At 47.6% G+C, this 15,833-nt stretch overlaps 1 protein-coding gene across 6 annotated transcripts in view; it reads right to left on the bottom strand.

The window, feature by feature from the left end:
- Mcc (MCC regulator of Wnt signaling pathway) overlaps positions 1 to 15,833 on the bottom strand; it is a 378,701-nt gene that overhangs the window by 33,801 nt on the left and 329,067 nt on the right. For all 6 annotated transcript variants that reach the window (XM_075968726.1, XM_075968728.1, XM_075968727.1 and 3 more), the window contains 6 exons: positions 13,944 to 14,090; positions 12,817 to 12,906; positions 11,604 to 11,752; positions 7,408 to 7,548; positions 5,133 to 5,236; positions 734 to 917 (listed from right to left, as the gene is read on the bottom strand). In XM_075968726.1, coding sequence (XP_075824841.1) covers positions 734 to 917; positions 5,133 to 5,236; positions 7,408 to 7,548; positions 11,604 to 11,752; positions 12,817 to 12,906; positions 13,944 to 14,090 — 815 coding nt within the window. The remainder of the gene's footprint in view (positions 1 to 733; positions 918 to 5,132; positions 5,237 to 7,407; positions 7,549 to 11,603; positions 11,753 to 12,816; positions 12,907 to 13,943; positions 14,091 to 15,833) is intronic.

The following is a 15,833-nucleotide window of genomic DNA, read 5'->3' as shown; positions in this document are numbered from 1 at the left end:
TCTGAGAACTGGCACATAAGGGGAAGGAGTATATTACAGCCGCTAGAGTTTGGTGACAAGAAATGATAAACAAGCTACCAGGGGCTTCATTCTGGTGTCCTGCCCCACCCAGGAAGATCAGCTGCACCAGTGACATTGCTTAGAGTCCCTACTGCTCTCTTTGCTGCCTTCTTCATTGCTGCTAAGAGCCCACTTATTCAGAGATGGTAGATCTGACCTCAGGTTCACGATCAAGTGCCTGCCTAGGAGGTGCGGTAAATACATCTGCACTTGAGGAATGAGATGAGAGGCCAGTCTCTTGCCATAGAAGAGCTTTTCAAGGACAGGGGTGCAAGGAAAGAGAGTGGGATCTGAAACGAGACCCAGGTAGACTGGGTATAAGCAGTGGGCCGTGGCCCCTCCAGGTAATTCCTGGAAACAGAGAATACTAAAGAAATAGGATAGAACAGGACAGAGAGACGAGCACCAGGCGAGAGTAGGCTCATTTGCCCTCTCTATCATTCACAACATGCCCATGCACATTCGACATTCTACAGCCCTGTCTCCCGGGACTGTTCTTTCCACATGGGCATAATAACCTTCCAGCCCTCCTCACAGCTCTGCCTCCTAGGATAGAACAGACTGTGAGCATGAAGCAACCCTGCCTTATCCAAGCCGCACAGTTCCCCTAGTGTGGACCCGTGAGAAGCCTACCCCAGGCAGAGGAGTCCCAGGGAAGAGCACCTAGTAGTACCTGGTATGGCTGTTGGAGGACAGGCTCTCCCAGGGCTGGACGCTGCAGCCGGCCACAGCGAAGGCTCCCCCGCAGCTGCCATCCAGTTTCATCAGCAGGGCTTTGGCGGCATTCTCCGCTGTCTTCCGGCAGTCGTGAGCCCGCTTGAGCATCTGCGTGATATTCTCATCCCCTGACTGATCTCCTACAGCACAGAGAAGCCAATGGGTTAATGGATGCAGGAAGGAGTCAGGAAGGCCCAGGTTATGCTCCTGTAATTGGCTCTCAGTTACTGAGGATGGGATGTGGAGGGAGGGCCGAGGAGGCCTGCAGGCTGGGCTAGTGTGGGAACTGAGAGGGGTGGGAAGGTGTTTTTCTGAATGGGTGCCATAGTCCTCATGGACAGTGGTATTGTGGGAATTCATTCAGCCAATAGCCTCTTGGATACCTGTCCTCAAGGGCGTGGTCTGAGTACTATAAGCACAGACAGGAAGCCTGCTGGCACCTTGCTTCCTCTTGGCTGGTGGTTGGAATTCGGTTCACAGCTACCATTGCCCACAGAGGCCCACAGCTCTCTACCCTTATTGTGAGTTTTTTCCCTAAATAAATATATACTTGCTTTCTTTTATTCTGGGCCCTTGTGGACCTCCTTAATTATGCTACACAGTATGATCTTCACCATCAGCATCGAGTTAACTTCCCACATTTCTAGGCTGCTGCGTCTCTTCCTGCTCAGGCACATGTCTCCTGTGCAGGGGGGCTTTAGGAGTGAGGGCAGAGGGAACTGGGACACAATGCCACATTGCCACCTACCAACAACACTGTCAGACTCACATGCAGGGCAGCAGGGACACACAAGTAGTTGGAGCTGAAATTAGAGCATTTTCTGTATCAGTACTATTCGTCTTGGCCTGGTCAAGGGGGCTGACTCCAGGAGCTGAGTGACAGGGTTAGGTCAGGACACAGGAGTACAGGAAGCATAAAGCCAAGATAATGAAGTTGGTTCCTGCTCAAGATAGTCACGTTCTCGATGTGGCTTTTAAAACTGGGATGGAAAAGATAGAACTATGGGGATATTAAAAAAGCTCAGTGGGGTTTCGAAGATGATCTTATCAGTCAAGTACCTGCCATGCAAGCATGAGGACATGACTTTAAATAATCGGTGACCTTGTAAGAGCTGGGCGTAGTGGCGCACGTCTGTAATTCCAGCACCAGAGGGGAGCTGGGGAGGAAAGAGGCGGATTCCTGGTGGTTGATGGACAGTCAGACTATGCCCCCCCCCCCAAATATGAGGTGGTGATATGTGCCTTTAAGTCTAAAACTAGGGAGGCAGAGGCAGAGAAAGGCCAATCTCTTTGTGAGTTCAAGGCTAGCCTGGTCTACATAGCAAGTGCCATTCCACCATCCTGTCTGAAAAATTCATTAATCGGGAGAACATGTTAGGTGGTGACACTCAACTCTGACCTCGACATTCTGGTTTCCACATGCACACACACAAATGCATGCATGCCCATCCATGCAAGTGCATGTACCCACTCATAGGAACATGTACATATACTTTCCACAAGCACACACAAAAAAGTTCAAAGGCAGATCACTTGTCTGTTTGGTAAAAGATACTGTGGTTTGACTCTTAGAACTTGGAAGGAAGTGAAGGAGGGAGGGAGGGACGGAGGGAGGGACGGAGGGAGGGAGAGGTGGATGAATGGAAACGAAAAAGAAACAAAAACAGTGGCTCTTAAGGATTGGGAGAGAAGAGTAAGAAAGGAATGAGAAGGCACAGCTAAGAGTCTTCACAAGATGGCAACTTCAAGCACAGACTACTAGGTATGATGCTGTGGTGGTGGGTCCTCGTCACTGTCCACTTGCCACACCCAGGGAGTTTCCAACAGGGAGGAAATTCTAATAGAGACCAGGAACCTCGACTTCAACAACAATGATGTCTGGTGTATGTCATTTATAATGGAGAAGGCTAAGCATATGCATGCATGGGACATCTATGCACTTCCTCTCAGCTTTCCTGGGAACTGAAATTTACTTGCCGGTCGTCTGAATAAGAATGGCACCCATAGGTGCATGCATTTAAATGGGAGTGGCATTACTTGAAAGCATTAAAAAGATTAAAAAGCTTGACCTTGTTGCTACTGTGTGTGTGTGTGTGTGTGTGTGTGTGTGTGTGTGTGGAGGGGGGCGGGGACTTTGAGGCTTTAAAGATCCAAGCCAGGCCCAGTGTCCACAGTCTCTCTCTCCTTCTCTCCTTCCTTCCCTCCCCCTACACCCCTGTCTCTGTTGGATCAGGATGTATCTCTCAGCTACTGCTCCAGTGCCACCACGCTCCCCACCACGATGACAATGACTAAAGCTCTGAAACTGTAAAGACAGCCCCAAATCAAATGCTATCTTTCCTCAGAGTTGCCTTGGTTATGGTATCTCTTCACAGCAACAGAACAGTGACTGAGACATTACTCTAAAGAATAAAGGCTTCAAAACAATACAAAAACTGTGGCTGCCAGACAAACCGCTGGCTTGCTATCCATCCAACACAGATCTGTGCCTTTCTCATGAAACTCTGGATCGTGAACATCAGAAACATAACTGTGGTTGGGTGAAGTGGTAGAGGCTGGACTCCATTCGGCTCCTTTACCCTTCATGCCCACTGCTGAGGCCCCAGAGACACCCCTTCGGTTTCCCAAGGCTCAGTTTGAGAACCACGGGGCTAAACCTTCTGGAATGAACATAATGAGTGCCTGTGCGATCAATAACAAACAAAGACAACCACAGTAATTGACACTGTGAGTAAAATGTCACCAGCTAGCTCTTGCTTATGCAGCACGATGGGAGAGGGACGGCCCAACTGCCGCTGTCAGCAGCTATGAAAATTAGGCACTGCTTGCCACGATGGAGAATAATGCGGATAATAATAGGGAGAACACTCTTCAGTATGGTGTGGTTCCCGCACTGAGAATAGATCCCACACGCTGATTTTCAGCCATTTTCGCCACGTTTCTTTTTTCCACTCGGAATTTTACATACACCTCACCAGCTGAACTGTTCTCTGTACTCGGTTCTAAAGTAGGCATGGTGTCATCGTCTAAATGCATACAGGAGTTACCTGGGATAAGGGAGGCATGAACACTTCATTATCATTGCAAATGGTTTAAATGTTGATTTGTTTAAGCCCTTTCAACTCCTACCAAGTAACCGAACTGTGTAGGCCTAATAAAGATGCTTTTTGCTCATGGAATAGGTTAAGACATCTTGTGATACAAACTAGAACATGGTTGATTTTTTTCTCTCCCTTAATTGATGGTTTTCTTAATACATATTAAAAAAAAAACTTGACATCAAGCCAAGATCATTTTAGGATCTGTTTCATATGAGGAGTAAAATTTTATGGTTCAGTTAAAAGACCCTGAAAAAAAATGAGGTTTCTAATGGAAATGTTGGCAGAGTTTCTGCTTCTGGGCTGGGCCAGGCAGTGGGGATGGGACCAGAGGGTGGAGCGGAGGAATGAAGGGTGGCCACCAATCCCAAGGATGAATGCTTTCTTGTTAGAAAGCCTGGGTATAAGAAAGGACAGTACTGCTCAGCTTCTTCTCATCTTCAGGTTTGATGCTGATTCCCGCGGGCATCAAAACCAAGGGAGGAAAATCCCAACTGTCCTTATAAATATGGCAATAGAGAGGTGGCAGGGATGGGGGTTCACTCAGAAGGAGTCTGGGGAGTAGCCTCTGTGGTAGTGTGTCCTGGAGAGAGAAGGCCAACAGGAAGCGCACGGCCATTAACAGCTATTCATCTATTTCCCTCCCCCCTCTTCTAGATTACAGCTCAGAGCAACTTCCTGACAGCCTGGGGGCCATACATGGAGACACCTGGCCTGCCCTTATAGCCTGCCTTGGAAGATTTGGGGAACACTGGCTCATTTGAGTTTATTGTCTTGTCATTATGTCTCCCAGAAGGCCACTCCTACAAAGCATAGGTGAGCTTGTGCCCAGGGCACACTAAGGGTACGGCAAGCTTCCCTTCCTCTCCAGCATTGTACTGTATGCTCCCCTCACTCCAGGGCAGGCCCTGCGCTGTCACTGGCTGAGCTTTAGTGACATCGTGAAGAAGCCTGCGTGCCCATTCTCCTTACAGCATGTGTGGGTCCTTTTAACAGCACTGTGATCCCCACTCCCTCCGCTTCTACCGTCAGCCCAGGAGAATCCATTTCCTAAGAGAGCTTGTTTGTTTTAACTTGTCTGTGATCCTCTTTCCACTCCAGTTCTTGCTCCATTCAACGTAAACAATTTACCCACTCAGTCATGAGGGAAAATGGAAAACACACTTGACAGGCAGATTTCGTGTTCCTGGGAGACAATGCCAGCAGCCATGCAGACAAGATGGGAAGTAGCAGAGAGGGAACCCGGAGGACACTTACCGGGGGAGGAGCCCACGCCAGCTGCCCGGAATTGCCCCAGGATGAGGCTCTGCTCGCTCTCAGCCAGTGCCAGTAGGAGTTCATAGGCTTCTATGCACTGTTCACTGCAATGGAAGCACAGCATGGCATCAGCCCTGACAAGGAATGGCGACCGTCTCCATCACTGCGCCATTGCAGCCGGGTGCCTGCCTCAGCCTCCCACCCACAAAGTGAGGACTATTCCACATAGAAGTGCTCCCTGGATATACTAGTCGCTTGCTGTTCTGTCAATCCCTTTAAGAAAAAATAAAAACAGAAAAAAAAACCCTATGTTCTAGAAAAATCATAAAAAGCAATAAAAGGCAGGGTCAAACCGGTTGTCCTTTAGATGACCACTCGAAAGAAACACATGACACACCTACGGTACTTCGTCTCCACAGCAGCCTCTCTTGAGCCTGCATCCCAGAATGCATATTCTCCTTCTGGCCCCTGGACTCTAGCAGGGTTGGTCTCTGTAACTTATGGAAATGATGGTATGCCGTACCCAGCCCTAGACTCTCGAAGCACTATGACTTCCATCTTGATCAAATTGTCCCACTTCCCTTTCTCTCTCGGGTATTTTCTCTGATGGCCAGTGGGGGCCCTATATTGGGTCTCCCAATGGAGAGCGTCAGGCAGAGGGGAAGTAAGACTTGTAGCCTGCAGCCAGCGGGTAACTGAGGCCTCTGAACAGACCGAGTCGGCTTGAAAGGAGGTCCTAGCACCCCAGCCAAACTTTCAGAAATCGTAGCCCTTGTGGTCACATGACCTTCAGTACTGGCCAGGAGGCCAAAGGCTTGGCACAGCTAGCCAAGTCACTCACAGATGCCTGACCCTAATAACTGTCATGCAACCCTCAGTAGTTATTAAAACTCCCCTTACAGAGATGATCATTTTTACCTATATGTGTACTGAACAGTAGACAATGGCTATATGATGTGGGATTCCCCTTTGTATGCCATGAATGTTTTACTGCCATTGGTTAATAAAGAAGCTGCTTTCAGCCAATAGCTTAACAGAGTAAAGCCAGGCAGAAAATCCAACAGAGATGGAGAGAGAGTAGGCAGTGTCAGGGAGACACCATGTAGTTGCCAGAGGAGAAAGATGCTAGCTGGTAGCCGGAACCTTGCCAGCATGCCACAAGCCTAATGGTAAAATATTAAACAATAGAAATGGGTTAATTTAAGTTGTGAGTGCTAGCTAGAAATATGCTTAAGTGATTGGCCAAGCTGTGTTTTAATTAATACAGTTTATGTGTGGCTATTTCAGGTCTAGGTGGCTGGGAAATAAATGAGCAGCCTCAGACAACAATTATATGTAGCTATTTTAAGTTAAATCAAAGGGAAAGATCCCAACAACCTTTCAGTGGCTATATTTTACCTGTACGGTCATCATGTGGTTGCCAGTTACCACGGTACTGAGCACAAACAGAAAATGGCTATCACCCCAAAAAGTACAGATACAGATTTCTACAAAAGCGTCATGAAATGCTGTTAGGTTGCATATAGAGTCTGAGCTTAGATGTTCAAGAGAAGGAAAAGTCATCCTTCTCCATGCCCATCATCCACTGAGTATACGTGAACAGCCTCTCTGCTGGGCATGACAGGGCACAATCATCAGTGAGGCAGAGATACTGTCTCTCTCTCTCTCTCTCTCTCTCTCTCTCTCTCTCTCTCTCTCTCTCTCTCTCTCTCTCTCACAGACACACACACACACACACACACAGTGGTCCCTTTCCACTGTGCTGCAATACACACAGACCTATGTCTAGACAGGAGGCAGACAGACCTGACATTCATGTGGTCAAGACAAGAGGCTGGTCATAACAAGGCTTCTTGATGAGTTTCTCCAAGCTGAACAAGGGAAATAATGCTTTATCTCCATTCAGCTGGGGCACCATCTGTTTAATTTGTTAATATTTGCAGGTCCAAGCCTCTACTTATGGCTTTAAAAAGTTGTCTTGTACTTTTATGCTCACGTTTGCTACAGATGTGTATAAGACCAAGTAGCTGCAAGAATAGTAAGATGGCTTGGCATATGAAAGCACTTTGGCCAAGCCTGGTGTCCCGGGTTCAAAACCTGGAACCCACATGGTGGAAAGAGAAGACAGATTCACATGCTCTCTTCTGACTTTTATACATGCACTGTGGCATGTATGTTACTCACACATGCATGCACACAGTAAATCAAGAAATAATTAATAAACAAATACATGTTTAAAGAACAAACCAAAGACCACCCGCTCTGGCTTCCCTACCTGTACTGCAAGGCCAGCCTCAGCGCTGTGGCGTTGGATTCGTATTTTCCCACCAACATGCTCATCCTCTCAGCATTGCTTTTGCATTCCTCCAGGGTTATGGTGAGGAGATCATTTTGGGATTTGAGGTGCTCAATGCGGCTACAATGAAAAAGACATTGGTTTCACGCAGCAGGCCTGAGATGGGACTTGTTCCTTGTTCCACGGGCAAGGAGGCCAGACAGTCATGTGGAGAAGACATGGCAGGGGAGGGTCAGCAGATACAGTGCTTGCCATGCGAGCATGAGGGCCTGTGTAGACCCCGCACAGGCATGGCAGTGTGCGTCAGGAAGTCTAGTGATGGCGGGATGAGGGGAGCAGAGTCAAGCAGCTTCCCAGAGACTGCTGGTTTGCCAGCCTAGCCAACTGGTGAACTTGGGGTTTGCTGAGAGGCCCCCATCTCAAAAAGTCAGGTGAAGAATAAAGGAAGATACCGAACATCCTCTGGCTTCTACACACATGCGCAGGTGAGTACACACACGAACGCATACACATAACACAGACAAACACACACAGAGGCATATATATGGATATAAAACACACGGGTGATGTGGGAGGCTGGAGACACAGCTCAGTCAGGTGAAACGCTTGTGGTGAAAGCATGAAGAGCTGAGTTCACGCCCCAGCACCCACTTAAAAGCCAGGCAAAGTGGCGTGGTCTGTAACACCAGCCCTGGGGAGGTGAAGACGGGGCTCTATGGAGTTTGCTCACCAGACAGCCTAACCGAATTGGCAAGCTCGCTCCAGATTCACGTAAGAGACGCTGCCTCATGAAGAGAAGGTGGAAGAGTGATTGAGAAAGATGCTTGGGTGTTTATCTTTTCCTCCACAGACACACATGTGCATAAACTTATATACACAGCACACACAGTACACACACGCAAAGGTGACATGGCATTGCTGGGCATTTTCGCAAATATTAACTAACACAAAACAAAACACACGCCTTTCCACTCTTCTTCGTTTGGCCTCTTTCAGTGGTCCCCACTCTCTCATTTACAATTTAGAAAGTGTCGTGGTCCCTGCTAATTAGAAGCCCTTTACTCCAATGCTGACCTCCGTGTGACTGAGAGGAAACCGTCCCTGCCTGAAATGCCTCCCTTGCTCAGGTCAGAACACCCTGCTGGTATCTGAATGTAATGGCTGTGAGGGTTGGTGTTTCCTTGGGGCTGAGGCTTGGGGAATCCCATCTTCTGCCAACACTCCACTTAGGGGTGGTTCTAGCCAAATCTGTGACTCCAAGAGGCATTTCTGTTTCCATGGCGTCCCATCTTTTCTAGCACACACCTCCCTCTGAGTGCCAGTGCCACACATCAGTTACCTCCTGGCATTTTCATTTGGGGGGAGGGTCACACTGCCTCCAATTTAACACTGAAGGGGTTGCTTATTTTTCTTCGACCTTCTCTCCTTCACCTTCCCCATATTGGAAGTCACCACAGCTATTCATCTACTATCACGAGCTAGTACGAAAGCATCCCTGAGCCTCTTCCTTCCAACCAGACCTGATGTGGGGCTGAGGCTTCTCATATTCTGACCCCATTGTGTTCTCTGCCTCCTGGCCCATCCTAACCATCTCTCTCTATTCCTACTCTTGCCATCCTTTACCTCTAAGCTCCAGAATTGTGATCTTCCTGTTAAAAAGAACGCTTTCCAACTATATTTAGGCTAAAGAGTAAAATCTGCTATGGAATCTGAATCTGCATATGTGCCAGGCGCTGTCTGGTGCCCCCTTGTTTCCTGCAAACCCCTGGTCTACGTCAATCCCACTCTTTGTAGGGTTCCTCCTTTACATCCCCTTTGTCCAGCCAGGAGGTTATGACTCTTCCACTGGCATCATTGCTCTTTTGTCCTTAAAACCTCAAGACACCTTTAAAGACACCTTACCAGACCACATGAAAAGGACCAACCTCAGATAAGGGACATAGCTCAGCGGTAAAATGGTTGGAAAACTTGTACAAGATCCAGGCTTTAACCTCCAGCACCCAAAGTGACAAGAGTAACAAAGAAATAACTCTTGATTCTTTTGGGGTCCTGGAGACGTCTTTTCGGGGGGGGGGGCTCTTCTGCTGTGTTGCATCTATATTTCCTAACAGAATATAAGCCTCATGACATTAGGGGCCTTCTCTGTTTTGATTTGCTTTTCATGTCACAAATACTCTAGTACATAGGAGGTGCTTAACACGGATGTGTGACATGTGTAAGCACAGGTTTGAGTAAGTATGTTCCCCTACTCCAATGAAATCTGAATCAAAGGCTAGCATTTTTTTAAAAAATAGTATTAAGCCTTTAATGTTGAGACAATCAAATAACAGTCATTAGGACAGTATTTCTAGGAAGCTCCAGGTTCCAGGACAACAGGGCGAGGGCAAAGGGCAGGGTCTGGAATGCTGCCTTTGTTAAGTAACTGCTCTGAATTTCATCGCTTCACTTTCAACTTCAAAGCCTTCATTTTCTTCATTTGCAAGAGACTAACCTTATCCTCACAAGTTGAATATTAAGGGGTTTTCTGTGAGCACCCATTGTGCTGCTGAACACCTAACCTGAGCTTCAAGGACTAAATAGTACCAATTCTTTGTTCTCTCCTGGGAGTGTGTCACTGAGAAGAAAGGTGCCTCTCCCAAGTTCAGCAACAAAGCAGACCTTTGAAATCCCAGAGCAGAGATCTTCAGCCAAGGCTGAAGGCTTGTGAAGGCTGAAGGCTTGTGGGCACAGGGCCCCCTGAAGGCTTGTGGGCATCGCCCCGAAGGCATATGGCTTCGTTCAGTCACAAAGGGCAAATCTCCTTCAGGTCTAAGCATTTCCAGGCCAGTGGAGGAAAGAGCTTCTGCCTTGTTTCTAGATGACCATCAGGATTGCCATTGTAAAGGACTTTGGATTTAATATGGACATCTTTTAATTTCAAGATATAAAATTGATGGGGCTAAAGAGATGTTCAGCAGTTAAGAGCACATACTGATCTAACAGAGGATCCAAGTTTGACTGACTCCCAGCACCTGTAACTTGCTCCACAGGAAGATCTGATGCCTCTGACCTCCACGGGTCCCTTGTCTTCACGTGCTCATATGCACACAGACACGAACACGTGTACATTAATTCAATAAAATAATCTTTAAAATGACCTACATCACCACATTTCCTTTGTTCTCCAGAACTAAAACAGCTTCATATCAGGGAGGAATAACAAGCTAGTTTGAGTTATTCTATTCTGCCACACACAAGAGGGATGGAATTCAGCAATGGTAGATGGGAATTAATGTCCACATTCCCTCTTGATTAGCTCATGCGCCTTCCGAGCTCTTCCTGTGCTCACTAAAGACTGCTAAGTCAAGGCAGCCACATCACTCTTGGAGACTGTTCAACAGGCCATTCCTTTATCATGGCATAGAGTCTGAGCCAGGGAGGTTCGCGGGTTTAGCCTTTGAAGTAGCTGCCTCATTTCTGAGATGACACTTAAGTTTGTCTTTGCCAAGAGGCAGGAATGCACACTACAACTGTCTATAGCAAGAGAATCGGGAAGAATCTAGGAAGCTATTATATGGTAAACTCCAAATCCAGTTATGATAGGATGTAGGGACATCCTATGTATGCTTGAGCATAAAGAAAATCAGCAGAGAATTGCTCAGAGAAAGCAAAGAATTAGACGAACATGTGGGGCCAATGCCAAAAATGGTTCCAGCACACTGCCTTTGCTCCTTCTGGCAAACACAAGCAGCCCCAGACCCTGACTCAACATTCCAGGACTTCCCGCTGAGACTCTCTGCAGCACCGGCCCCTACACTGGGCAGCCATCTACGACCTACTGGACATTCCCTATGGATTGCGCCCAGGACTCACTAAGCACTTCACAAGGTCCAGAGTGAAATGAGAAGGTGGCGCCTCTTGTTCCTAAATTATTAAAGATTAAGAATAGTAACAGCAGAGTCAGGCAGGATGTATCTGTTCCACAGATACACGAGGCCCCAGCACTGTGAAGCTGACCCTGACTGCCATGAGCACACCTCCATCTCAGTCCCACCAGCCTTGCCATCTCACTGCAGGTCACAGTTCACAAGACAATGTGGATGAACTTTTATAAACAAAGTGGCGGCGGGGTTGGGGGGATGACGACAGCTCCCACCCCACCCCACCCCCAGTGAAACACATCAGATTGCTCTCACCTATTCAGCCGTTCTGTCTCCACCTCAAACTCTCGAATCTTGCTTTCGGAGATGGCAGATCCGTGTGAGTAGAGTGTTTGGAAAATTTCCTGGATGTTGGAGCAGTCCTGAAGAGAGTGGGCCAGGTGTTCTGCCACGCTGCTGGAAACCTGTGCAAATGAACATAGCTGCCTACAGAGATGCCAGGTCAGAAACACTGGTCCCCAGGCACAACTTACACATTCAACAACATAAAGGCAAGAGTCTTGAAGAATTTGGCACTAGTACTCTTCTGAGTCTGGCTGGTATAATTTGAGCATAAAAAAAACGGGTGTGAATGGATTATAGGAAACAATGGGCTCAGAGCTGCACCTCCTCAGTAAGTGACACTGGGAACCAACAAGCATGGAAGTTAGATACAGTCTGGGCTTCCTTCTCTTACCCTAGACTCCTCACACACAACAGTCTCTGGTGACTATGGGCTGAAAGAGAGGCTCTTCCCTTTATCCTCACAGTTTGGTTTTGACACAAATCTGATTGCACGTGATTTTTGATCCATGTAAAACTTCAAGTTAGGAAATAAAAATGAGTGTTTGGGTTTTTTGTTTTGTTTTCTGTTATCTCCTCTTGGCCTAGGATCAAACAGCTAGCCCTCCCAGCTTCACCACATCAGAAACTATACTCCTTAAAGAGCTGGAACTCTTCCCTTGTCAGCGCCCCAGCCATCCGTCTTACTCCCTGGAGGATACAGGCTCTACCCATCAAGACTCGCATACTGGGCAGGCAGGTCCTGTCCGTTCTCTGCTAGCTTTGGATCACACTTCAAAGACAGCTTCCGCCCTCCCTGGACAGTGTGTTCCCTTCCAGAAGTATGTGCAGAGACACAGTTCTTTGGGAGTCTTGCAACTCCCTGGGTCTCTGTGGGGCAAGGTGATAAGAAGCAGATACTTCAAGACGTTCACTGGCATCATCAGCAACTAAATGCATGTTATCTCTTTTTTGGAAGATTTCACATGTGTGGGAGTTGGCGGGTGGGGAATAGGAAGAGATTATCTCCCTTAAAACTGAAGTAGCAATTCACCATTTAGAGACTTACCACATTTCACTGTGCCCCGATTTATTATATAATTAACTGATAAATTGGAAGTGAAAAACAGTATTTCTATCCTCTAGGAGCCATGGTCTACGTGGCTGTATTGGGTTCTTTCTTTCTTTACCCCTTGCCAACACTCACCCCAATGCTACTGATTTCTGACCCCAGGACTGGCCGATCAGATGACGACGATTCAGATCTTGTCTTTGATAGCTTCACTCTCTCGGCAATCTTAAAAAAAAAAATATCGGAAAGTCCACATCACTCCCCCACATAAGTTCAGTCTATGCTTACACAATTGTTACCATGTCAACTACAATAATTCAGCAAAACACTTCAAAACAATTCATTAGTTCAACCTTGCAACCATAAACTTAAAATGGGGTTTCTTCTCAAGCTCAGCACATTTGGGGCTGGACAACCTGGGGACGGGAGACCGTTCTGCCCAGTGTAGGCTACTGTGCAGCATCTCTAGACTCCAGCCACAAGATGCCAGGAGCACCCAAGTTGTAACCGTTCAAAGTGTTCCTTAGGGGGCAAAAATCACTTGTGGTTGAGAAACACTGGCTTCACCTAACTTACTTAACTCAAAGGATGAGAAACCGCTTCACTAAGGAGACTATCATGGCTGTCAGGCAGGAAGACATCTGCCATGTATACCATGTGACAGGTTCTATTTAGAAGACTGTACAAAAGCATTGTGTGCTTTGACGAAGAACAAGTGTTTAAAAAAATGTATTTCTTTTCTCTTTTCATTTTTTGTGACAGTGTCTCACTATGTATCCCTGGACAGCCTAGAACTCAGTGATCCTCCTGCCTCTGCCTCCTGGCTGGAATTATAGGCATGCAATTTCACACTTAGCTCTGTAATGTATTTCTTTTTCTGGCATGGCTATCAGTCTTCTGAGGGGGGAAATTACTGCTTTATCACCCAGGGTCCCCTAAGGGCTGAACCTTAGCTCCTTGAAGGCAAGTACCCATCACTGTGGGGTCGCACTGGACAAAACTCTCCACAAAGGCTTGTCAGCTCTGACATTTTCCAGCAGGCTGATTAATGAGAGTTGCTATACAGGTTGCTGCTGAGAGACTTAAACCTATTAGTGGGTTATCTTGCCCTACAGCTTGGCTTGGGAGACTTGACACTCAGTCCCAGGGGAAGCCCCTAGGGTATGTACACTGATCTGTCTGCAAAACGGTGGGCTCAGCCACAGCTGGGATTTCCAGATGAGAAGTCTTCCAACCCACCAGACTCATCCCCAGGAGCTCACCTTGGCGATGGGGATGTCATTGCTGCTACTGCTGGTGCTGAGCTCTCCGGTGCTGGGGTTGATTGGGCGATTGGCAGAAGTGAGGCGACCAGGGCTAGAAGGTCCAGTGGCCTGGACACTCTGCAGTCGAGTTTGGAGCTCTCGGACCTGAAACCAGAACCCCTTTAGACCGAGTTGGTGGTTTCCCAGGTTAAAGGGCAAAAGAGCCGGAGAGTCAAGGGCAAAGTTTCCAACTGTGATGCTCAGTGGTCAAGTCCACTGAAGCCACTGTATCACTAAGTGGAGCTGGCCAGTCATCTGCTACTCACAGGCAGGAAGAATATGCAAACTAATGTGATGCTCAGCGGTCAAGTCCACTGAAGCCACTGCATCACTAAGTGGAGCTGGCCAGTCATCTGCTACTCACAGGCAGGAAGAATATGCAAACTAAGTGAAGGATGCTCCAGTCCAGGAGGAGGCGCACCGTTAAAGGAGCATTTGCTCAGATAGCATAGCAGAGAAGTTCCTCCTGCTGCGGTGGGCGGTGCAAATGAGGACGTGATTTCCAGTCTTAGGAAACTCAGAGCTCACATATCGATAGAGAATAAGAATCTTAATACATACACACAAACGCTGGAAACATTACCCTCAAGTGCTCTGAGGCAGCGGAACTTGGAACGACTGTGCTTCCACCTAAAGTTACTCCAGAGGGTATGTTTGTGATAGGAGAGCTGGGCTCCACTGGGCCCCACAGGAGAGCATGTCAGGGGTGGGCTTAGCGGAGGCATGGCTGGGGTAGTGTGGGGTCGGGGAATAGAATTACATGCACTGTGTCTGCAAGATATGCAGTTCTGGACAAACTGTTATTAGAGACAGGGCCTTTGGGAGTGGTGAGGCCAGGATGGAGTGGCAGTGAAGCTACCAGCAGCTTTCCACCAGATAGCCAAGGCTCGGAGCATCCCTAGTATAGTGGGAAGGAACATCTAAGTAGCCGAAGCATAAAATCTCGGTGGAGAAGAGCACTGATTGCTCTTCCAGAAGACTAGGGGTCAATTTGAAGCACCCACATGGAGGCTTGTAACTATACAGTCTCTGGGGACCAGATACCCTGTTCTAGCCTACAGAGGCACCACTCACACATGTGATACACAGCCACACATGCAAAGCATCCATACACATAAAATAAAAAATATACACAAAATATGGCACACTAATACCACAATGGATATCTAACTCTCACTCATCCGTGGATACTGCTCTGTGACCACTAAGGTGAGAAATACCCCAGTAAACGGGAAAATTGCTACCTTTCTGATAACTATGGGCACACCTTTATCATCAGAGTACAAGGACTATTATCAAATTTGCTTATGCAGCCAAGAGGATCTTGAACTGCTGATCCGCCTGTCTTTTCCCCTCAAGCACTAGAATTACAGGAGAGCACTACCAAGCCTGGTTTATTACACTTTGGGTTGACTGCAGCACCATCAAACTCAGTCACCAAGAAGTCACACACTTGGACACTTAGAATAGGGTTTTCCAACCTTTATGGTACACCAAATCCCCCTTACAGGGCTAGTCAGACACCTAGGTGGCAGAGCCCCATCCCATGGTTCAGAGTTATCAGTGCTACATGAAGCCAGGAATCTGTACATCCAATGAGCTCCCCACAAATGTGAATGCTGAATGTCAGGGAAGCATACCTTGAGTGGCTGACTCAAGGCTACAAAGCATTATAGTCTCACAGACAGAGCAGAGCCCAACCCCAGTGCTTGTTGCCGGCCACAGCCCTTCCAGGCAAGGACAGAGAGTAGAAACCCAGCCGCCCTCTCTAAGAGCTTCTCAGAGAAAGCTTTCATATTGAATGTCTGGGCTATATCTACTCTGCTATCTTGGGAGCCAAAAGTAATT

The sequence above is a fragment of the Microtus pennsylvanicus genome, chromosome 4 (assembly GCF_037038515.1).
Source record: "Microtus pennsylvanicus isolate mMicPen1 chromosome 4, mMicPen1.hap1, whole genome shotgun sequence".
Taxonomy (NCBI): domain Eukaryota; kingdom Metazoa; phylum Chordata; class Mammalia; order Rodentia; family Cricetidae; genus Microtus; species Microtus pennsylvanicus.
The sequence above is the reverse complement of the archived record's forward strand: the minus strand, read 5'-3'. Positions and strand labels throughout refer to the sequence as shown.